This window comes from Sus scrofa, chromosome 14 (assembly GCF_054392235.1).
Source record: "Sus scrofa isolate SSC_HxYL_T2T_F1_AM1 chromosome 14, Sscrofa_HxYL_maternal_Yorkshire_Landrace_v2.0, whole genome shotgun sequence".
Lineage (NCBI taxonomy): Eukaryota > Metazoa > Chordata > Mammalia > Artiodactyla > Suidae > Sus > Sus scrofa.
The window spans coordinates 23,386,064-23,411,487 of NC_139396.1; the positions used below are offsets into that span (position 1 = coordinate 23,386,064).

Sequence of the window (25,424 nt, forward strand, 5' to 3'; positions counted from 1 at the left end):
ATGAAGCCCACGCTGGCTGTCACCTCCTCCCTTTCTCCCAGGTTACAGCGCCCCGTATCTCTCAGTGTACAGTGAAAATGCAGTGGACGTCTTTGATGTGAACTCCATGGAGTGGCTCCAGACCATCCCCCTCAAGAAGGTGATTTGACATTGAGGTCATGTGACTGATGAATTACTGACTGAAAATGGAAACAGGAGCAATCAATTGGGCATTTGCTGGACTTACTGATGTGCACTTGGTAATTTCGAGGCTTAACGAAGAGTAACCCAAAAAACCCAAATTTGCTCATTTTATTACTAGTACAAGAGCTATTTTGTGATATTTATTTGCATTATATAAAGCAGGATTGTCAGGATATAAACGTACTATTTATTTATATAGATCATGTAATATGAATATTTATATCATGTAATGTAGGTGTTAATTCCCACATTCAGTTTAGTTACTTGTGTTATTAATTTTCACGTAGTGTAATTTTGCATCCTGTGATGGAAAATTTTCCTAGCAAAAGAAAAAAAAAAAAAAAAAAGGAAAAGTATATAACCAAAACTGTGTTGTAGGAGTCTCATTCAGCACTTCATAGATTTGGAGTTCCTGTTGTGGTACAGTGGAAAAGAATCCGACTAATATCCGTGAGGATGTGGGTTCGGTCCTGGCCTCCCTCAGTGGGTTAAAGATCCAGAATTGCCATGAGCTGTTGTGTAGGTCACAGATGCAGCTCGGATCCGGCATTGCAGTGGCTGTGGTGTAGGCCAGCAGCTGTAGCTCCCATTTGATCCCAGCCTAGGAACTTCTATATGCCGTGGGTATGGCCCTAATAAAAAGCAAAATAATAGTAATAATAATTTCGCAGATTCACAATAAAATAAAAAAATTGTGTCTGTACTACAAAAAATTTAAAATACAGATAAACTTTAAAAGCAAAAAGCTATTTTATTGAGAAAACTTCACTGAAGATTTAAGAATAATTAAATCCTGATATATGTGAAGTATACATAGCAGGAACCAACCAAAGGAGTTTGTACAGGAATGAGATGAAGGAAGTTGTCACAATTATATGAGATTTTCTCTCATTTGAAACAATATCAACAGTGAGAAACTCTTTTGTAAGGACTGTTCCACTACATAAAATATTAAAATATACTTCTCCAGCATTCTAAATGTGAACCAGCCACATTAACTGTTTGATAAAATGAACTGAGAAGGCAGATGAGTCTTCTCAGGATAGCCTTTTAGTTACTAATAACTTTTAAAAAGTTAATTTAAAAATTAGATGTATTTCTATTTAAGTTAGTAACATTCAGATTTCTTTAATCTATGATATTCAGATTTCTGAAATTTTATCCATGAGTTTGTTACACCATTTATTCCCTTTAATTGATATTTTCTGGGTTTTTTTTTTTTTTTTAAGACGACATTGTTCTGGGGGGTAGTTTAAATAGAATGTATTTATTCTTCATTTTTTTATATATAAGCAAATAACCTTATAATTCAACTTTTTAAAAGTATGTGTTGAAATGGTAATCTATTTTTTTAATGTTATTTTAGGTTCGACCCTTGAATAGTGAAGGATCCCTCAATATTTTACTTTTGGAGACAATTAGATTAATATATTTCAAAAATAAGAAGACAAGTAAGCAATGACTTCTTAGTAGAACTACTTGTAAGAGACCACGTGTCTAACCTTCTGCCCAAGGTCACAGAGCTAGTGAGTGGGGGGATCTGAGCTGACCCCTGTGCCCTTTGCCCAGTCCCCAGATGCACTCGTGGCAAGAATTGGTCCTCCTTCACACTGCAGAGCTGTGTAGACAGAAGCATTTACTTGGGGCACACTCCAGCTACTTTTAAGCAGGACTAATGGTTAGATGTAAGCAGCTGTAAATACGTAATCAACCATTTTAATGCTCATTGCTTCCCAGCTGTCTGTGCGTCCAGATGTGCTCCAAGCTACAGTGCACATGCCAGAAGCAGGCACCGCCCACCCCGCCCACCTGCTCCAGCTTCTCCCACCTACATTTAAATCTCTGGCAGATTTGGCTCGGTGGAAACAAACTCGACTAGTATCTATGAGGATGTGGGTTTAATCCCTGGCCTTGCTCATTGGTTAAGGACCTTGCATTGCCATGAGCTGTGGTGTAGGTTGCAGACTTGGATCAGATCTCATGTGGCTGTGGCTGGCAACTGCAGCTCCTCTTTGGCCCCTAGCCTGGAAACTTCCATATGCCCCAGGTGTGGTCCTAAAAAGTCAAAAAAAAAAAAAAAAAAAAAAAGAAAAAGACTAGCAGATTTGGAGTGTGAGAAAAGCCACAGACAGATTCATTTCTCTCTTCTTTCTTTCCCTTCTCTCCTCCCTTTATTTTATTCTTCCTTTCTTCCATCCTTCCTTCCTCTTTCTCTTTCTTTCTTCTTCCTTTCTATATAATTTCTTATATTTATTCTTCTTTTATTTATATATATTTATAGCTAGTGTAGCAGAGAATGAGTTTGCTGGGGCTGTTGTAACAAAGTGCCACAAACCACAGGGCTTAAGCCTCAGATTTCTGAGGTTTCTGGAGGCCACAAGTTCAGAAGCAAGATGTCAGTGGGGCTGGTTCCTTTTGAGAGCGAGGAGAGAGAACCTTTTCCAAACTCCTAACTTATGGTGACTTGCCAGCAACCTGTGTCATCCTTGGCTCGTAGATACATCACCCCTGAGGTCGGCCTCCATCTTCACGTGGCGTACTTCCTGTGCATGTCTTTGTCCAAATTTCCTCTTTTTCAAGGCCACAGTCAGATTAGGGCCCACCCTTTCATCTTGATCATCTGCAAAGATCCTAATTCCACATAAGGTCACATTCACGTGCACTGGCGGTTAGGACTGCAACATCTTTTGCAGGAATGATAATTTAACCCATGACAAGCCCTCTTCTTTTCACTTTGGAGTCTAAGACAGTTTTGAGAGTTTCTGGGTGACAGTTCTCTTGATTTCTAGAGATTAAGAACTAAAAGAGAGTGAGCCCTGGACTTGCAGGGGCCTAAAGAAGGTTGCAACCCCTCTTAAGATCAGAAGAGGCAGTGAGTAGAAACTTTGACCTCCAGGAGAGAGGAGGTGGGGTCGCCTTCCCCCCATCTCAGCCCCTCTTCCTCCTGCAGGGGGCCTCGCTTCCAATCACTGCAGTTGTTTCTATTCCCAGACACACCTTGCCCTTGAGGCTTTACCCTGGAGTATCTCAGGCTATTTTGATATCTTTAGCCACAAATATCCCGAAGGAGAGAAACGTAGTATCAAAACGTGAAGGCAAATCCAAGTGGAAGAAGACCAACTCAAATCGCTCCCTCCTTCCAGCGAAAGGATGGCATTTTATAGATAAAAGTCAAAAGAGTTGTTTTTCAGCTTTACTTCAATTGGACATTAAATTCTGTTCCTTGGCGCTCTGCTTATATTCTTGAGAAATGTGGCATTTATGCCCACTTTTTTTTTAACATAGAATTTTTAATTCCATGACCCCAGATTTTTTCACAAAACAGTAACATTTATTCATTCATTTACAAATTTATCTATCCATCTATCATCCATCCATTCATTCATAAGAGATTTTCTAATTATTGTGCATTTCCCTAATGGTTCATTTGCTAGTAACAAAGTTTCTATACAAACACTTCATATAAACTAATTAAAAAATTAAAATATAGTTGATTTACAATGTTTCCTCAGTTTCTGCTGTACAGCAAAGTGACCCAGTCATACATGTATATATTCTTTTTTATATAAACTGACTGACATCCATATTAAAATTTTAGCACCAGTGGATACAGACATCATCAAAATCAGAGCAGTATTATATTTGTGCAATTAACAATTGTGAGATTAATGTGAGGAAATGTGAGTTTAATGGATGGGAGATGTCTTAACAGTCTAAAGAAGATCATTGTTTCATTTGTTTTAAAATATGTATAGATGGAGATGAGCTTGTATTTCCTCAAATGGTGGATAATCATCAGAAGCAAGTGGTCCGACACCTGAGCAGCAAGCGGCGTTACTCCTTCAGGGCTCCCAAGAAAGGGATGCTCCCGAAGGGGCTCTGATCACCGTCCCCTCCATGTACGGACCAGAGGGACCACTTGAGGACCATGTGATATTTGATGTAATTTGTAAGAAAAAATACAAATAAATCCATGAAAGCCAGGCATCTGTTTGCAGCCGTGTTTTATTTTACTTTCAAGGAAACCTCTATGTCGTGAGTACGAACGGGAGTAAAATATGTTGATGCATTTCTCTGTGAAGGTGGAATAACTGAAATTGGAGGGCTTACCTAAGCCCTGCCTAATCCAAATATAGGAACAAATGTGTATGCACACCATAATGTGTGTCCCTTGGTCGTTTTACGAAGGAATAAACAGTGCTGAGCTGTATGTTATATGGATTGATTACTCTCTGACTCTGGAGATGGCTTTTTCCTTTCTTTTTTTTTTGGTGGTGCCTGTGGCATGTGGAGGTTAGTGGGCCAGGGATTGAACCCACGCCACAGCAGTGACACTGCCAGATACTTAATCGACTGTACCACAAAGGAACTCCAACTAGATAACTTCCTTCGGTTTGAAGAGAACTTTCATTCTCTTCCTTGGCCATTACTTTGGGGTAATTTCTATAACTGAATAAGCAGAAAAATAAGCTGATCTTCTTCGGATTAAAATAAAAATATTTCTGGAGTATTGCTGGTTCTTTGCCACATCCAGCGCTCTTGGGCAACAGAGATCCTGAGGAAGGGATGGCGCGGCAAACAAAACACAAGACTCTTTTATTACCTTTTATTATATTATATATTATTTATTTATTTTTGTCTTTTTGCCTTTTCTAGGGCTGCTCCTGCGACATATGGAGGTTCCCAGGCTAGGGGTCGAATCGGAACTGTAGCCACCGGCCCACACCAGAGCCACAGCAACACCGGATCCTTAACCCACTGAGCAAGGTTTCTAGTCGGATTTGTTAACCACTGAGCCATGATGGGGACTCTGAGATTCCTTTACATTTTAAAAAGGTAGGGGACCAGGAGGCATTCTGTTTCTTGGAACAAAGGCCCCTAGGCTTTAGCCCACCTAGCTTTTATTAGAGAAGATGACATAATTAGGCAGAAACGGGCAAGGCAGCTTCAAGGTTGCCTCCTTGTGAGATTACAGAAAGCTACTAGCAACAAAGTCTCTGATGGATTTATCTAGGACACAATGCAGTGGCTTGCAGGACAGCAAAGTGATTGTATTAGTCCCTTATTTTATCTTAGCAGGAGACCCTGTGCTTTAGAACCTGCATCAGCATGGATGCCTACCAGACCATTGCCACCATAAGCATTCCTTGGCTTATTGTGCCTTTGCACGTACCAAGTCTGCCTTCTGCAGAACTCAGCAGTTGAGTGGTCTCCAACAGTTCTTTTCAAAGAGCCATAATTATATGAACAATACCATGAAAAATCCTTAGCTTCTCAATGCATCTATTTCCCGCTGTACATGATGGGACTGGGAAAACAGCCACAAACTGCCCTTCCTTCACTCTGGACCACCTTGTGACAGATTCAGAGTAGGACTTTCCTCCCCTGACTTTTTGGGCCTCTAGACATTGGCATCAGTGCCAACGCAGTAGCTAGAAACCACAAAGATGTAGGTATTTAAATAGGTAGTCTCCAAAGTAAATGGCCACCAGTCTCTCTGGGGAATGCATGGGAAAAAATCCATGGCACAGACTGAGACTGTGTGGCAGAGTGCCTAGAACACATCCTGCCCCTCAGTTGAAGAGTTCCCCTGAGTTGAAACACTGACTATGTTCGGAAAGTGGGTAAGAAGTTGTCAGTCTCCACTCTGGGGACATGTATTAGGTCTCTGCCAGGAGGCCTGGAATTTCCCCCCATATGTTCCAAGCACTATCTTAGTATAAGGTTCCTGTCTATCTCATTACCACAGACTATGGTCAAAAAACTATCCCCCTGGAGGAGTTCCCACCATGGCTCAATGGTTAACGAATCTGACTGGGATCCATGAGGAAGCAGTCTCCATTAGAAAAATCTTAAATCACACATACACACAAACACACATAAATCCATAAATGAATTCAGCAATTTCCAGGAAACAAAATCAACATACAAAAATCAGTTGCATTTATGTACACTATTAAGAAACAATTTGACAAGGAAGTTAAGAAAACCATATACCATAGCATCAAAAAGAATGAGATACTTAGGTATTAACTTATAATGGGGGTAAAAGAATAGTATACTGAAAACTAATAAATTGTGAAACGTTAAAACACAAATGAATGGAAACTATTTCATGATCATGGATTGGAAGACAATATTGCTAAGATATCAATATTACAGTTAATACTATGAAGCAAACTTTACTGTAATTCCTATCAAAATCCCAATGATGCTTTTTGCAGAAATATAAAAACCCATCCTAAAATTCATATGGACTCTCACGGGGCCCTGAATAGCCAAAACAACCTTGAAAAAGAAAAGTTGTAGGACTCACATTTCTGACTTCAAAATTTACTACAAATCTACTCAATGTTCTTTAATAACTTATACGGGAAAAGAATCTGAAAAAGAATGGATGTATGTATAACTGATTCACTTTACTGTATACCTGAAACTAATGCAATAATGTAAGTCAACTATACTTCGATAAAATTTTTGAAAAAAGTGAGATGGCCTGGAGTGGGAGTGGTTAGTTTTTACGGGCTCAGTATTATCACAGGCTAATGAGTAGGGAGGATTATTCCAACTATTTGGGGGAAGGGGCAGGGGTTTCCTGGAATTGGGCTACTGCCCACTTTTTGGCCTTTTCCTGGTTGGCCTCAGAACTGTCATGTCATTTAGCTAATGTATTACAATGAGTGTATAAGGAGGCTCAAGACTTACCAGAAGTTGAATCTTCCACCATCCTGTTGGCTCTAGCTAGTTTTTGTTATATCCTCAATGTCTGTGTCATTCTTTCAAAGGTGGTGTCCTGCTCCCTTCCTCTTGTCTCAGAGCCACCTTAGTGATTACATTTCTGGACCCCAAATGGTCTCATCCATCCGTATCCTAGACGTAGTGTCTGGCATTTGGCTGGAACCCAGAAAATACTGTTGAATGAGTGAATGGATCCCGTTTCAGCTTCTTGCCAGCTCTGCTGCGGTGGTCTGTGCCTTTCTTCTCTGAGTACTACTGCAGAGACCCAGGAATCTGAGGCTGGAGCTGACTAGCTAAAGCTGGAGCAGCCTCTCCTCTGTGCTTTGGAGGTCATTGATTTTCCTTATTTATGAAGAGCCCAGCCCAGGCTCTCGTGCAGGAGAGAAGGCAGGGACTGGGGGAGAGTGGAGGGTGCTGGAGGGTGGGAGAGTTTCCAGTCCTTTCTGCCGCAGGGGCTTGAGACCCTCGTGTGGAGGAGGGAAGCCAGTGTCCAGGGCCTCCCGAAATCATCCCTTCCTACCACCCCCAATACAGGAAGTGCTCCCAATGGATTTGACCAGAAGAATAAAACCCCGTGACTTCTAAATTTTCTGAAATGAACAGAGATAGGTTTTTGTTTTTTTTGTTTTTTGTTTTTTTTAGGACCACTCCTGTGGCATATGGAGGTTCCCAGGCCAGGGGTTGAATCAGAGCTGCAGCTGCCATCCTACACCACAGCCACAGCAACGCCAGATCCAAGATGCATCTGCAACCTACACCACAGCTCACAGCAACGCTGGATCCTTAACCCACTGAGCAAGGCCAAGGATTGAATCCGCATCCTCATGGATCCTGGTGGGGCTTGTTACCACTGAGCCATGATGGGAACTCGCATGGATAGCTTTTATAAACAGAAAAACACCACACACACAGCCTTCCATGAGACTTGGGAAAGCAGAACTGGTGGGGAGGTTAAGAGGTATTTGATTTTTCAGTGTGACTTAATATTCTTTTAAAAACCTGTTAGAATTTAATTTCAGGGAATGGAATGCTTGAGATCGTTTCAGAACATAAAAGTTCACATACACCACAAAATATTAAAATGTATTTGATATGTGAAAAACATGTAAACATCCTAGTTCTTCCGTCTTTGCTTGTGAGTTGTATATATCTAATTGCTTCAATGGTTGTTAGGATTTTTTGACAAATCTTTAATATGAATTTAATTTTGTGGGTTGCTGTGTAATGAAGCATTTAGACACTAGGTGGCGCTGTTACACAGTGCAGAACAGGTGAGCTTCTGCTGAGACTTAAAAATCGAATTGGGTTTATCCTGTATATGGAATCTAAAATACGGCACAAATGAACCTATCTACAAATCATAAACAGACTCATGGACATAGCAAACTTGTGGTTACTAAGGGAGAGGGGGGAGGGAATGGGATGAATGGGGAGTTTGGGGGTAGTAGATGCAGACTATTACATTTAGAATAGACAAGCAATGAAGTCCTACAGCTTACACAGGGAACTATATCTGGTCTCTTGGGATAGAACATGATGGAAGATAATATGAGAAAAAGAATGTGTGTATATATATACAGAAGTTGACACAACCCTGTAAATCAACTCTAATAAAATCAAATTGGGATTATGTGGAAGTGGGCACCTTTGAACACATCCAGGTTAAATCTCTGGAGCAGTAAATGTGACCAAAACCCTCAAAACAAATAAATATAAGTGATCCCAGTAGGAGTTATTCACTGTTCTTTGTTAATGCTTAATATTTTTTAGTTTCATTCCATGTGAAGTATGTGTATAGCATATAAAAATTACACGAAAAGGAGAATTTGGTACTGTCTAAAATCAAGGGATACTCTCATATATGTATATACAAATAAATACATCTTACTCTTGCAGTTACAACAGGAAAAATAACTCCTCTTGTCATAAAAAAGCACATGATTTTTCCACACATGTATTTCTTTCCTTTCCTCAGCTATTGAAAATGTAGCAATGAAGTTTATTTACTTATTTATTTTGCCTAGACAGTTGCTGATTACAAAAAAAAAACCCAATAACTCAGACTATCAGGAATGGTAAAATTACATGTCAAAATGGCTTTTGAAAGTCCTGTCATGTTAATAGTGCTCTGTTGTCATACAAAATTCAAAAAGCTTTTGCTCAGAATAGATTTTATAAGCATCCATTTGCTGGTATTTATACTTTAAAAATAATCCCCCCAATCAAACACACTTTTTATCGTGTTTATTTTTGAGGAAAAATTTGCTGCCTGTGACATGCCTGTGGGAATTCAGAGCAGTTTTTAAAGCAGTCCCCCCAAAATCAGGTCCTTAGGTGCCATTTCCCTGAAGAGGGGATGAGTGACAGGTGCTGTCCTTCTCTGGCTGTTGGCACCACCGACAACAGTGCTCTGACACCTGTCTGGGGCCAGCACAGAAAGCTCTGATATTTATGTGGGAAGGAATAAATCTTTGTCTCTCAAGGTTATTCTCACTCTGTCAGTGGGTCGTTAGGGAAGAGTGGTTCTCTGTAAGCGTCTAGGAAGCACAGGACCCCAGGGGCAAGCCTTTCTTCGTCAACCCACATCTGCCATGATGCGCAGATTCTGAAAAGCTTCAGGAGTTGGTTCTCTAGGCTCAGAGGGGCAAAGCCCTGCCCAGGGGAGCTTCCTGGGGTGGGGTCCCTTAAGTAGTCCTACAGAGTAGTGCCCAGACTGTTGGAGTACCTGGAAGTTTGTTCATTCATTCGTGATTCATTCATCCATCTGCTCCCTGAACTCACGTGTATGGAGCACCTGTGTGTATTGTCTTTTGTATACAGAGAAGGGGACCAGACAAGGGTGTGGCTGGAGGGTGAGAAGAGGGGAGAGTCCGGGACTGAGCCCTGTAGGGAACTTAGGCTCTGTGGTCTGTGGGAGTTGGAATATTCTTTTATATATATATATACTTTTTTTTTTTGGTCTTTTCTAGGGCCATACCCATGGCATATGGAAGTTCCCAGGCTAGGGGTCCAATCAGAGCTGTAGCCCCAGCCTACACCAGAGCCACAGCAACGCAGGACCTGAGCCATGTCTGTGACCTACACCACAGCTCATGGCAATGCCAGATCCTTAACCCACTGAGCAAGGACAAGGATCGAACCCACAACCTCATGGTTCCTAGTCAGATTTGTTAACCACTGAGCCACGACAGGAACTCCAAGTTGGAATATTCTCGCTATAAGAAGGAGAGAGCTGTCACAGTTGTCTCTCCTGCTGAGAAGTCAAGCACAATGGCGCCTGGACTCTGTCTCCTGGAAATGGAATAGCAAGGCCAAGGGCACCATCAGAAGGGCCGCTTAGTGAAGTGAGGGGTCCAGAAGTCCAATGGGAGAGAGTGGAGTGGTGAGGGGGCGGTGGGAAATTGGGGAATCCTTCAAGACCTTTTGCCTGAGAATACCGGGAGAAAGATGGGTGCTGTGGCAGGAAGGGAGCTCAGGTTAGAAAAGGAAAGTACTGGACTTCTCTTGTGGCGAAGTGGGTTAAGGATCTACTGTGGTCACTGCTGTGGTGTACATTTGATCCCTGGCCCAGGAACTTCCATATGCTGCAGGTGCACGCCCCTCTCCCACAAAAAAGGAAAGGAAAGTACCTGCAGGCACCTTGTGAGACCAGTGAGGCAGACGCCTCCACACTCTGAAAAGAGGAAAACCATCGTTCTTTACCTTAACGGAAAGCCTTCCCAGCCTAAACTCCCCACATCACATTCAGAGCTAGGATCCTGTTATTCAAATCCACATTCACTTCCAGGAAAACTGGATTTTCGCCTGGGTTCAGGAGATAGATAGAGGCTAGCTTCCAGGCATGGTTCCCTTCCCAGACCTTCATCTACAAAATGAACAGGAACAAAGACTTATCAACACAAAGGAAGTGAGAAAAGAGTCGTTACAAAAAAGAGAGAGAGAGAGAGAGACTAAAATGAAGCCAACCCAAGGAAGGCATGGATAAGAGAGAAAGACCTGATCCAAGACACTGTTTGTCCCCTAGATGCAGCGGTACCTGAAGCTTGTCCTTGAGCATATTGGTTACACAAGCTGAGATACCCTTCCTGCTACAGCAGGGTTGAATTTCATCTATCCTCCACATTCAAAATAGTCCATGTTCACTGATATATCTGTTCTTTGAAAATTTAGGAACATTCCTATGGTTGCCTGCTATTTAATATATTGATTTCAGGAAAAGAAATATTGAACTTCAATGGCATTGTTTCTCCTGAAAATTATTAATGACATAAAAAATGAAGGCACTAAACATATTAAGGAAATTAAGTTTATGGCAGTTATCAAACATAATCTTCAGAATGGAGAAATACAATTGCTTTATTATCCACTTAATACGTTATTCACATCAATGATGACATGTAGGTTTTCATAATATTCTCCAAATAAAATGGGCTACTCTAAATCTGCTGGTAGATGTTGCACATGTGTTTATTTCATCATCCCCCGTTTTACTTGTGCCTTCCCTTAAATCTTTATCCATTAATAAAATGCTTTTTTGCATTTGTTTGTTTGGTTTTTCTTCTGTGTATTTTGGTGCTAACACCTTGCATACAAAAGCTAGCTTTTCTCCTGCTTCCATTTTTAATAGCTCGGCGGATAATGCAGTGGAGATCATAGGTCACATATTATTAATGATAAAAGTGTTACAAAAATGACTGTTTTCTTTGGCTCTCATCCCTGTGGACACAAAATGCCAGATCTCTGGAGTATTTTGTATCTGTTTTCAACCTCCTGTTTCTAGCATATTATTATTTCCATTGTTAGCTCTGAGATTCAAAACTCAACAAGGCTGGGGATGATAAGAGCAGAAATTCCCATGGAGAACAAGCCTTGCCCCAGGATCCACTTTTATCGGGAATCTTTGCTTTCTCTTTCACAGCATTTCTTTTGAAATGATGATACTTTTCCCTTCAAGGGAAATAATGGTATTATGGCTCACTTTCCACGTATAAAGCGGGAAAGGTGGATGCAGGATGTGAATTTAATGCTGGGGGAAGATGTGGCTTCTATTTAGGCTTTACATTTTATTATTTCTTTAACTAACTTTTGGAAGCCTGAAACAAACACCCTCACTGAATTGGGGAAGTGACAGGAAGTCCTGAGTCAAAGAAAAGACTGAGGGTAGAAAAGGGAATAGCAGGGTGTGTTGGGACTGCTGACTCGACGGCCGTCGGAATGAGCTCTAGAGGCTGGCGGGGCAATGGCCCTGACAACTGCTTCCCTCGCCTGCTTTGGCAGACGGACCATCAACTGTGTGTTTACTGTCTCTAGACCCATTCACTTATTTATTTTAATCCTAAAATTCATGAAGGGATGAGCTTTCTACTTAGCTACCAAAGGAAAGGCTGTGAGGACCACAGACATGAAATGATGGTTAATTTTCCTTCTCTCAGTCTAAGAGATAAGAGCTTTCCCTATTTTTCAGTCAGCAGATCTTAGTACAAGCCAGCTTCCCCACCCCAAAAGGAGTGGAGTGGAATGAGACGATCTTAGTAAGTACTTTTGGGAGGTTTGCTCTGTCCAAAATGTCCATCTCTGAGGCCTGCCCTGCCCGCATCTCCAGGTCGGCCAGATTTGTATGACTTCATCCTGTGTCATCGAGGGTAGGGTCCAAAGGGGGACAGATGTCCCTGCCTGGGCCAACCACATTCTCCCTCAAAAACTTGGAAATTGGGATTGAGAGATACCGGTCTGCCCTTGTAGATTAATTTAGAATATTTAAATTTGGAACCTCTGGGCTGCCATATATAACAAATGCTTAGGAAAGCAGAGAGATCCAGTTTGCAAAGAAAAGTGAAGCCAGGTGAGGACAGGAGCTGGGAGGAGAGGTCAGAAGCCCCACGAAGAGACTTACTTAGAGCAGGTGGATCTGATCCCCAGCTCTTCCAGCTTCCGGTTCTAGCCTTCTGGAAGCTTCCATGATGTTAGAATGACGCCACCAGAAATGCTCTCCTGGGAGTTCCTGTTGTAGCTCAAAGGAAATGAATCTGACGACTACCCATGATGCTGCAGGTTTCATGCCTGGCCTCGCTCAGTGGGTTAAGGATCCAGCGTTGCCATGAGCTCTGGTGTAGGTCGAAGATGTGGCTTGGATCCCTTGTTGCTGTGGCTGTGGTGTAGGCTGGTGGCTGCAGCTCCAATTCGACCCCTAGCCTGGGAACATCCATATGCCAGAGGTGTGGCCCTAAAAAGACAAAAGGAAAAAAAGAAATAAAAAAAAGAAAAAAAAAGAAAAGAGAAAGGAAAAAAAAAAAAAAAGCTCTCTTGGTTTGGATTAAGTCACCCTGAATGGATGTCTATCATTTTCAAACAAAAGAGCATTATCTAGGACAATGGGTAAAACCTTCTGCCAACTAGAAAAAGAATTGAGAGATGCCACTGGGCAGAGGTGGCTTTTACCTCTTCTCTGCTCCCCTCTGTGAGAATCACTTACTTTCCTTTTAATGTCTTACCTCATAATAAGGAGGAACCAGCCATTTCAAAGTTAAACACAGCCTAGTTACTATTTACTAAATAATGTGTTTAAAAGGACCCAAAGCTGGAGTGCCCATTGTGGCTCAGTGGGTTGGGGACTTGACATGGTCTCTCTGAGGACTTGGGTTCACTCCCTGACCTCCTTCAGTGGGTTAAGAATCTGGTGTTGCTGTGGCTGAGGTGCAGTTCCAATTGGACCCCTGATCTGGGAGCTCCCATATGCTGCAAGTGTGGTGATTAAAAACAAAAACAAAAACAAAAACACAAAAACAAAAACCCCCCATGGAGTTCCCGTCTTGGTGCAGCAGAAATGAATCCAACTAGGAATCATGAGGTTGCGGGTTTGATCCCTGGCCTTGCTTAGTGGGTTAAGGATCCAGAGTTGCCATGAACTGTGGTGTAGGTTGAAGATGCAGCTCGGATCTGATGTTGCTGCGGCTGTGGTGTAAGCCAGCAGCTGTAGCTCTGATTGGACCCCTAGCCTAGGAACCTCCATCTGCTGTGGGTGTGGTTCTAAAAAAAAGAAAAAAAAAAAAAAAAGACCAAAAGCTAAATCTTGAGGCTTTCAAGGCAAGAGATGGTGAGCTCACAGAATCTTAGTGCTGAAGGGTCCATGAACCTGTACATGGCTCTACAATGTCCCCTGAGTGCTCCTGCCTCTATCTGGAGTGAACTCTGTCAATGTTCCCTTTATTTCATTTGTTCTGTGTCTCAGACAAGGAAGAGTCAACCCACTACTGCTCTCAGCCGCTGCTTTGATGCTGCTTTTTGCCATCTTTGGACCCAATCACCTGTAAAGACACATTCAGTGGTCCTAATGCTGAAACGGTTCCCAACACGGTGCAGGTGGCAAACGTGAGCTGGTCCTGCCCTCAGGGAGCCTCAGTGTGGGCACCAAGACATCCAGCCCCTTAGCTCTGGCTCGATAGTTTTGAGCTGGGTCCAGTCCTTCAGGAATTCCTGAAATCTAAAGTGTTCCTGCAGCCAATCACATGTAGACATGGACACAGGTCAGCTCTAAAATCGGGTTGACTTGGGTTAGGTATGACTCCAAATCCAGTCAGAACGCAAAATTCTTAGAATTATTTGAGAAAATATCTCCAGTGTCTTATGAATTCCTTCAATCCTGCCTCCACAGAAAACCATCACAGGCAAGGACTTGCTAACGTGTTTTTTTAAAAACCTGTGTTTCTTTATTTAACTCTTTATGTTTGTTTGCAATATGCATTTATAAAACCTCAAAAATTCTAAACTGGTCTACCTTTGCACATTTATAATGGTGTCAACTCTTTCAAACAAACAAACCGGCACATTTTTAAAGTGGGGTTTTAAAATGCAAAAACAGCATGTTACTGGCACAGAAACAAAGACATCAATGGAACAGAATAAAGAGCCCAGATGTGAACTCACACTTACATGGTCAACTAATTACAACCAAGGACGAAAGACTATTCAACGGGGAAAAAGCCTCTTCAATGAACGGTGTTGAGAAAACAGGACAGCTTCATGCAAAAGAATCACACTGTACTACTTTCTCACACATGCACAAAAATGAACTCAAAATGGATTAAAGACGTTAATAAAAAACCTGAAACCATAAAGCTTTTAGAAGAAAAACATATGCAGTATGCTTTTTGATGCATTATTTTTTTGGACTATGTCTCCTCAGGCAAGGGAAACAAAAGGAAAAGTAAACAAATGGGACCACATTAAACTAAAAAGCTTTTGCACAGTGAAAAAAAAAACTATCAGCGAAAGAAAAGTCCATCTATTGAATGGCGGAAGATATGCCCAAACACTATATCTGCTAAGGGGTTAATATCCTGAATACACAAAGAACTCCTGCAACTCAACATCAGAAAAACAAAGAATCCAGATAAAAAATGGGCAGAGAACTTGAATAGACATTTTCTCAAAGAAGACATACAAATGGCCAATGGGCACACGAAAAGAGGCTCAGTATCCGCAATTATCAGGAAAAGGCAAATCAAAATCACAGGGAAATGTCATTTTACACATGCCAGAATGGCTTTATCAAAAAGGCAACATCTTTTGCCATATCAAAAATGGCAAAGATGTGGAGAAAAGGGAACCTGTTTGCCCTGTTGATGAGAAAACAGTATGGAGCTTCCTGAAAAAATTAAATATTTTTTTTAAAAATGAACGACCATACATTCCAGCAACTCCACTTCTGGATATTTTCCCAAAGAAAACAAAAACACTATTTCAAAAAGATGTATGCCCCCCATTCATCGCAGACTTATTCACAACAGCCAGGATGTGACAGCAATCTAAGTGTCCATTGATATGTAAACGGATAAAGACGGTATGGTATATAGTGATGACGGAACATTAGTCATGTCAGATAATGAAATCCTGCCATTTGTAACAACATGGATGGACCCAGAAGGTATCAGGCTCAGCGAAATAAGTCAGACAGAGAAAGATCAATGCCATATGATTTCACTTACATGTGGAATCTGAAAAACGAAACAAACGAGCAAATGTAGCAAAACAGAAACAAACTCACAGATACCAAGAACAAACAAATGGTGCCAGAGGAGAGGGAGGATGAGTGAAATGGGTGAGGGAGATTGATGGGTACAAACTTCCAATTAAAAAAATAAATGAGTCATGGGGATGAAATAAATAAGTGTACAGCGTGGGGAATACAGTCAGTCATACTGTAATATCTTCCTATGGTGACAGAGGGTGACTAGACTCACTGTGCCAATCATTCTGTAATGTATAGAAATGCCAGGAGTTCCTGCTGTGGCTCAGCATGTTAAGAACCTGACAAGTATCCATGAAGCCACAAGTTTGATCCCTGGCCCTGCTCAGTAGGTTAAGGAACTGGTGTTGCCACAAGCTGCAGTGTAGGTCTCCAATGCAGCTTGGATCTGCTGTTGCTGTGCCTGTGGCAGAGGCTGCAGCTCCGATTCAACCCCTAGCCCAGGAACTTCCATATGCTGCAGGTGTGGCCCTAAAAAAAAAAAAAAAAAAAAAAAAGAACGGTCAAATCGCAGTCCTGCACGTGGAACTAACTCAGTGTAATAGGTCAATTATGCTGCAATAAAAAACAAACAGAAACCCTTCCACACCTAGGGATTTAGCACGTAATCTTGTCTTCATGAGAGGTATACAGAAAGTTATTAATTTTTCATTAATAACTCACTGGGTTGAGTGATTTATTCAATCAACAAACTTTTATTAGAGGATCGGTGTGGGCCTGGAATTGGGCCAGTCGCTGAGGATTCAAAGCAGCAGAGGGAACCCCTGCCTTTGCACTTTTCCCTCCAGTTGACTTGACTCCGGGGTGTGTTCTTTTCACATCTGGATTCTCCTGATAACATTATGGGTTTTAGGCAGTCAGTGAACATGGAGCCCAGCCAAGAAAGTCAGCTACTGAGATGTCAGAAGGATTTAGCGGTGAAAATTCCTCCTAACAAGGTGAGCCAAGGGGAGAAGGAGGGAGGTGCACAGATTTGCACCTGGGAGGCCTGGAACCAAGAATAGGATGCCCCGTGTTTAAGCTGTTGCGGTTTGGGCTGAACAAATGACACTGCTGATTCTCCATTTTCCTCACCAATAAATGGGAGAATGCAACTAGCAGTACTGTCTTTCTGTTTTCACATTACGTTGAAAGTCGTGATCGCTAGGAAGGCAGTTGGGACCAAGAATAGTCAAGAGAAGGGTCTGTCTAATATTAAATACCTGGTGTTTTTGCAAGGAAAATATACTTGCATAATTAAAAATATACTTGCATAATTAAAAATTTATTTAGAGAGTTCCCCTTGTGGCTCAGCGGAAATGAATCTGACCAGCATCCATGAGGACGAAAGGTTTGATCCCTGGCCTCACTCAGTGGGTTAAGGATCTAGTGTTGCCCTGAGCTGTGGTGTAGGTCACAGATGCGGCTTGGATCTGGTTTGCTGTGGCCAGTGGCTACAGCTCAGATTCGTCCCCTAGTCTGGGAACTTCCATATGCCGCGGGTGCGGCTCTAAAAAGAAAAAAACTATTTAAAATTCAGGCAATGGATGAAGAGACAAACAGTCATGATGACAAACAGGAGTGGTGTTTTGATAAAACGAAACCAGGCAATTTCTACGAAATTGCTTTTTATAACTTTAAGCCAGTATGTCTAAGGGTTTATGATTCTAAATTAGCACTGTGTTTTCCGGGGACGGCAATGACTTGAAACTTGTCATTCCACATACACAGCACATACCTACATTGTCCATCTACGCAATGCAAAGATGTTCTATAGGAATATGCAGATCCAGATGTTGCACTGTTTCCATAGCAACAAGTGGTTCTTGGAATGCCAGACAGAAGCGAGCACCCTCTCTATCAGATCTGGACAAAACAGGGTCGCTCTGGAGACCCTGCCTTTTGGGGAAAAGAAAAAAAATCTGAAGAATTTTCAGAGCACACGTCTGTCTTTGAAAATACATGTAGAGTTTTCTGGTGGCGTAATGGTTGAGATTTGGTGCTTTCACTGTGAGGCCCGGGCTTGGGCCCTGGTGTGGGCACTGAGATCCCACAGCAGGCCACTGCACGTCACGGCCAAAATAAACAAACAAACAAACAAATGAGTACCAGCAGGTGGATGAAAGCATAGTGAGAACGTCTCTCATCTCCTTAACAGACCAGCAGCTACCTTCATGATGTCTCTGGCACATCTTGTGAGCCAGCTCTGAGTTCATTTCGGAGGTGCGTGTATTTACAGTTCCAAGAATGAGAGGCCTTTGACTTTGAACTATAAAACTGAGCCTACTGTTATGACCATCTCTGGAGGGCGGGGGAGGGGGCACAGAGTAAACTCAGTCCCATTAGATCAGCCCTTCAAATGTGGGGAAGATACTGGCTTTCTTCCCCCTGCTCCCACAGCAACCTTCCCCAAATCCGCAGATAGGCAAAGTGCCCCAGGTGTGGCTGTTTGTCTGCCTGCAATGACCAGACAGAGGAATAGTTCTGCAGCTGGTTTCCTTAAGAGGCAGAGGCACCCTTGCCTCGCTGGCTAGTAGCCCACACTGGTCAGTGTAGTCAAAGTCAGCATTGAGGTAACCCTCCTGTCTCTTACAGGAGGGTTTAATACTCAAGATACACAGGGCTTTGAGGCTTCTGCATTTACAATCCTATCTCTTCATTCAAGTCATTGACAAAATATGCACCCCAGGGCCAGCCCAAGGCCTCCCAATGGCTGGAAAGCTGTGTTCTGATGGCTGTACTGTTTAGCACTCTAGCTCAGATTGTTCTGAGTCAACCACCCCACAAGCACTTAGCAAACATTCCTCCATGCTCCCCACATGGTCATAAAAAACCTAACGAATGCCTCGATGACAGGAGGATATACTTATGTTCGTATCATTTCTCTAGATACCCAATCCTGCAGTTCAGCCAAAACATGAGGAAATAAATTCAGATCGGAAAACACTTTTTACAAATCATTTGGATTCTCTCATTCGAATCTTGGAGCTACTTCTTCATTTTTTTGTGGACATAATCCGTGTCTATCATTCCTTTGTAAATCACACATCATCTCCCTAGCTTTTCTGCAAATCGTTTGCCTATCTCCAGCCTCCCAACACCAACTCCCGTCTTATTCAAGGGCTCCCCGGTGGCCATTGGCAGAGGAAGTGAGGTCACATCTGCCAATCCTCCGGGCACGTGGGCGCAGCATCCAATCTTAAGCTTACCCTCGCCTTTGTAGTTGGTCACAGTCTCACCCAGCCTTGCCTCCCCTCCATCCACACCAGACTTCACGTTGCTTCCTGAGGACACGGACTCCACCAAGCCGCGCAAGAGGAAAAGGGCTTTTGAGCCCAAGGAAGAGACAGCCCACGCCCTGAGTGATGGATTCCATCACTTGGATGTGCCTGGGCTTCCATCGCACTCTGCCCTTCTCCTCTGGACCGTGATACTCACTCTTGCAGTCATCCTTCCTCCAAACCCTATAAGAACAATGTCAGAGAGAGAAATCCTGCCACTCCTGGACAGGCCTCAACTGCAACGGAGCCTGAGACAGGAAAGACAAAGTGCACCTGTGTCTGGGAGGTGAGGCGGCAGCAGGTGGATGGGCCGGGTCCTTGTGCCCACCTCCTGTAAGTGCCCCCTTCCAGGCATTCCCGGGCTCTCTCTGGTTCCTCGCACTGCAGTGGCTCTTTCTGTGAGTGTGGAGTCGCTCTGTGGCTGGTGGCTGGCTGTGAACTCTATTTTCCTCCGGGACTCAGTCCTGGCACAGCAACAGAAAGTGGGTGCTTTCTGGGTGAATGCTGTGATCCCTTACTGAGCTGTGGTTGTCCTCATGAGACACGATTTTGAAATGCAAACGTGGGTCACTTTATCTGTTAAATGACCCCAACTACTACAGGCTAATTGACATAAATGTCTTTATATGTTTAAGATCCACGATTGCATCTCAGAGACAAATTTAGCTAATTTAATGGCTGCCACGGTTTGGTGGTTTAAGGTCATAATTTACTAAACTTGCTGCTAAGGACTGGTTCGTGTTCCCTGAAATCCATATGCTGCAGCCCCAGCCCCCAGTGGGACTGTATTTGGAGATGGGGCCTTTACAGGGGAATTTGAAATTAAATAAGGTCCTAAGAGTGGGGTCCTTATTGATGGGATTCGTGTCCTTATAAGAAGAGGAAGAGACATCAGGGATGCACCCAGAGGAGAGGGGACACAGGGAGAACATGCCAGATGCCACCTGCAAGCCAAGGAGAGAAGCCTCAGAGACCACCTAGCAGGAGTGACCAGGCCTGGGAGGGACGGGGGTGCCTTCACAGAGGAAGTGACATGGAGCCTGAAGAACGGACCGTTTCTCTCTGTCCCATTCCCTCCTGGATTCCCATCAGAGCCCTTGTCAGCCCCCCCACATTATCTTGTTTGTGCTACCTTGTGATCTCTGTCTCCCCACTGGTACGTAAATTCACCAAGGGTCTTACCTGTCCTCATCGCATCACCTGCCCAGGAAGGACCTGGTTCAGGGGCATGACCCACAGGTCACTGCTGGGTCAGCGAAGGGACAAGTCACATCCGCAACATTTGACATCAAGCCTTCATGGTCTTCTTCTCCTCCTGCCCCTCCTCTACCACCACCACCACCACCATCACCAAATAAGGCTGCCTGCTGCCCCGGCACACAGCAGGCTGTGTTGGATCACTCCTGGGACTCTGCCTCTTTGGTCTCCACCAGCACCATTCAAAACAGAATTAGACCTGATTAAAAATACATTTGCCAGAGTTCCCATTGTGGCACAGTGGTAATGAACCTGACTAGTATCCATGAGGACATGGGTTCAATCCCTGGCCTTGCTCAGCGGGTTAAGGATCCTGGATTGCCATGAGCTATGGTGTAGGTTGCACAAGTGGCTTGGATCTGGTGTTGCTGTGGCTGTGGTAGTAGGCCAGCAGCTGCAGCTCCAATTTGACCCCTATCCTAGGAACTTCCATATGCCACTGGTGTGGCCATAAAAAGAAAAAAAAAATACATTTGTCTATACCACTGGGGTCCTTCCTATTAAGTTGTTTTATAAATAGGACTTTAACTCTTTGATTAAAGATCACCTTACAGGGCCACACATGCTGTTCTCTGGTAAAATGATTTTTTTTTTTGTCTTTTCTAGGGCCACACCCATGGCATATGGAGGTTCCCAGACTAGGGGTCTAATCAGAGCTATAGCTGCTGGCCTATGCCACAGCCACAGTAACTGGGGGTCTGAGCCACATCTGCGACCACATAGCTCACAGCAACGCTGGATCCTTAACCCACTGATCGAGGCCAGGGATGGATCCCACAGCCTCATGGTTCCTAGTCGGATTCGTTAGCCACTGAGCCATGACGGGAACCCCCTGGTAAAATGTTAAAGGTGCATGTTTCATCCTGAAAAAGTCAAAATCAAAGACTTGTGTGTACAGAGATGACGACAGGAAGGGAGTCATGTACTTTCAACATGGGATTAGATGCTATCTAAAAGTCAATTTGTGAAGTTCCTGTCATGGCTCAGTGGAAACATATCTGACTAGTATCCAAGAGGACCCTTTGTCCATCTCTGGCCTCGTTCAGTGGGTTAAGGATCTGGCATTGCCATGAGCTGTGTGTAGATCGCAGACGTGGCTCAGATCCAGCATTGCTGTGGCTCTGGTGTAGGCCGGCGGCTACAGCTCCGATTAGACCCCTAGCCTGGGAACCTCCATGTGCCACAGGCGTGGCCCTAAGAAGACAAAACCAAAATTATTTTGGAGTACTATTTACATTTAACTGGTGATTTGGGCAGGACGAAATGGCATTAAAATGTGCTGTTGTATTTAGTTTTCATTATTATAAGGTTTTCCTTCCACTTTGTAGGAAGGGAGAACTACTTTTAAGAATCCTATTTCTTATTTTTTTTAAAAAAGCCTCCTCTGGAGTTCCTGTTGTGGCTCAGCAGTAACAAACCCAACTAGTGTCCATGAGATGTGGGTTCGATCCCTGGCCTCCCTCAGTGGGTTAAGGATCTGGCACTGCTGTGAGCTGCGCCTTGGATCTGGCATTGCTGTGGTTGTGGCTTAGGTTGGCAGCTGCAGCTTCGATTCGACCCCTAGCCTGGGAACCTCCATATGCGGCGGGCACAGCCCTAAAAAGACAATAAAATAAGATAAAATAAGATAAAAATTAAAAAGGCTCTTCTCTTACCTTCTTTGTGCAGGTCTTGGGTTTATGTTCAGAGGTGCGAGAGTTGAAAAGGCACCATAAAGAGATACATATGCATCAGGATGGGAAGCGTTTCTGCCAGTGGGTCTGCTCTTTCCCTTAAGTTAACTGCGGTAAATACCAACTATCTTAGAACTGGGCTATTTGAGCTGTGATTTCAGGAACAGTTTATGCATGTTAAGAAAATCGGCACTAACAAGAGACATTTTTCAATTCTTTCTCTTGTGGATCGCTTCCAGCTTGGCTCTCCGCCTCTTATTTCCAACAGACAGAGAAACTATCTATTTTATCCCTGCTCATTCAGGATCCCAACAGGCTGAAAACTGTGTTTTCTCTAAATTCACTATGTTGTTAGCCACATGAAGCTGACAGTGAATAACTCTGAGGAGAAGAGCGAACTGCCTGAGATGAGCTTTCAAAGGCAGATACTGTGTAGCAAGACTGCAGTCGTGTTTGCACATCTGTCTATTTTTTTTTTATTTTTATTTTTTTGGTCTTTTTGCTATTTCTTTGGGCCGCTCTCGAGGCATATGGAGGTTCCCAGGCTAGGGGTCGAATCGGAGCTGTAGCCGCCGGCCTACGCCAGAGCCACAGCAACGTGGGATCCGAGCCGCGTCTGTGACCTATATCACAGTTCACGGTGACGTCGGATCCTTAACCCACTGATCAAGGGCAGGGACCGAACCCGCAACCTCATGGTTCCTAGTCGGATTCGTTAACCACTGCGCCACGACGGGAACTCCCTGCACATCTGTCTAAATGAGGAGAGCCTGGAGCCGACTGGAATCTTCTCAGCTTTGTCACTGAGTTTGCCCTCCCCCACCTCCCTCCTGTCCCCCTGAAGCCACACTTCAGGCCAGCCTTTTGGAACCAGTGCACAAGTGTGATAACCAGCCCCTCGGCACTCTATCCTTGCTCTGGGCTTGGCCTGTATTGTTTGTGCAGATGTGTCCACTCACGAGCCACGCAAGGACTGTCACAGCGCAGCATCGAGAGAGAGGTGCCTCCTCCATCTGTACCCTCTGCTTTTAGGATCTGAAAACTGCAGGAGCCTCGAGACTGGCTAATGACCAACCCTCTCAACTTAGGAATCTGGGATCCCCAAGGGAGTGGATCCCCTAAGGTCCTGCTCCTCCCATTGGCAGAGCCCGGAGGGATGTTGAAAGCCAGGGACCAACCCCCCAGGCCCGAGTTCTAGCAGAAACGTCCAGGACACTCACCTCCTGCCACGTTCCCATCATCTTGTCATCGGGGCATCTGAAAGTGATGTTGCCTGGTCCCCGGGCCTTGGGCAGCCCCTGAAGAACTTTAGGAGTGATGGACACGGTATGGCCATGAGGACCTGCTGGAGAAAGAAAACAACAGAAGACCTGTCCTCTGTACCAGTATGGGGGTGAGCGGGGAGACGGAGAGAGAGAGAGGGAGGGTTGATTATAGAGAGAGCACTGAGCAGTTACAAAGTCTATTGAGAAGTCACACAAATACAAACACGTGGAAGAAAGAACAGTGAAAACATCTCTCATCTCCTTGAGAGACCAGTGGCTGCCACCATGATGCCTCTGGCACACCTCAAGAGCAACCTCTGAGTTAATTTCAGAGGTGAGTGTGTTTCCAATTCCAAGGGTCAGAGGCCCTTGACCTTGACCTATAAAAGTGAGATGTTAGATCTCTTACTGAGTCTGTTATTATGCTTTCAAGAGACACCCTAAGAATGGAGCTCCCAGTGTGGTGCAGTGGGTTAAGGATCTGGCATTGCCACAGCTATGGCATAGGTTGCAGCTCTGACTTGGATTCGATCCCTGCCCCTGGAACTTCCATATAGTTTCTAATTACAAGGTACCACAAATTGGAGTTCCGGTCGTGGCACAGCAGAAACGAATCTGACTAGGAACCATGAGGTTTTGGGTTTGATCCCTGGCCTCGATCAGTGGGTTAAGGATCTGGCATTGCTGTGAGCTGTGGTGTAGGTTGCAGATGCAGCTTGGATCCTGCATTGCTGTGGCTTTGGTGTAGGCCGGCAGCTGTAGCTCTGATTCAACCCTTAGCGTGGGAACTTCCATATGCCGCAAGTGTGGCCCTAATAAGCAAAAAAAAAAAAAAAAAAAAAAGTGCCACAAATTCTGTGGCTTAAAATACAGCTTTATCCTTTTACAGCATGGAGGTCAGGGTCTAATATGTGGGCTTCAGAAGATAATCTGCTTCCTGACTTTCTCCAACCTCCAGAGCCCACCCGCATCCTTTGCTCAGGGTTCCCTTCCCCCATCAAACTCAGCGGCCTAGCATCTCCATATCTCTTTCTCCCTGTGGCTCTGCTTCTGTCACGTCTCTCCCTCTGCCTGTAGTCAAATCTCCCTCCACCTCTTCTTACAAGGACCATGATGACGACGTGGGGCCAGCCAGGTACTGGGTGGGATTAACGCCCTGCAAGACCCTTAATCACATCTGCCACCTAAGGTAACACATTCCCAGGGATTAGGACACTTTTGAGTCCCAAGGCCAAGTGCTCTGATGGGGTTTCACATGGCCTGATGTGGGCATCACCCCAACTTCACTGATGCAAGGAGAGCTGGCAGCTGGGGCTGGGTGAACATCTGTGAAGAGAGGAACTTTTCATCTCTGCTTGGCTTCTCTGTAGACAAAGAGAAGACATGGATATGGACTCCAAATGTTGGACTCTACCTTAATAGCATGATTGTGGTTGAAAATACTAGTTTAGGAATTCCTGTTGTGGCTCAGTGGGTTAAGAACTTGATATAGTGTCTGTGGGGATGCGGGTTTGATCCCTGGCTCTGCTTAGTGGGTTAAGGATCCGGCATTGCCGTGAGCTGTGGTGTGGGTCACAGACACAGCTCGGATCTGGTGTTGCCGTGGCTGTGGCGTAGGCCGGCAGCTGGAGATCCAATTCGACCCCTAGCCTGGGAACCTCCATACACCACAGGTGCGGCCCTAAAAAGAAAGAAAAATACTAGTTAAAAAATGTTCTTAATCTCTTGTGGTAGCAGTGGAAAATTCCCTGTATCTCTGTCGAGAGAAGGAGGCAGCCAGAGGAAGAAATCTGAGCTCTAGGTACTCAGACTCCTGTTTAATGAAGTTTGTCCCTTTGAGAAGTAAGCACACCATTCCAGGGATAGCAGAACCAGATGACCATGCATTGTTAAGTATGTGATTTTTGTCTCAGTGTTGCAGGATTATGGATCTACCCAGTTTTCACCAAGGGAAATGGTTGCTGTGCAGAGATCCACCAGGAGAGGGAGCCAGAGACTCTCAAATTTGCCAGAAGCCCTGATC

General features: G+C 44.0%; 1 protein-coding gene across 27 annotated transcripts in view; it reads left to right on the forward strand.

The window, feature by feature from the left end:
- LOC100157850 (CDC42 binding protein kinase alpha-like) overlaps window positions 1-4,168 on the forward strand; it is a 72,852-nt gene extending 68,684 nt beyond the window's left edge. For 25 of the 27 annotated variants that reach the window (XR_014826409.1, XM_084994567.1, XM_084994584.1 and 22 more), the window contains 3 exons: window positions 42-139; window positions 1,550-1,634; window positions 3,939-4,168. Coding sequence is in view for 26 of the 27 variants with exons in the window: in XM_084994567.1 (XP_084850693.1) it covers window positions 42-139; window positions 1,550-1,634; window positions 3,939-4,066 (311 nt within the window). In the remaining variant the exon portion in view is untranslated. Of the gene's footprint in view, window positions 1-41; window positions 551-1,549; window positions 1,635-3,938 lie in introns of those variants that run through there. The other 2 variants (XM_084994585.1, XM_084994579.1) reach the window with 1 other exon arrangement.
- The last annotated feature ends 21,256 nt before the right edge of the window (window positions 4,169-25,424 follow it).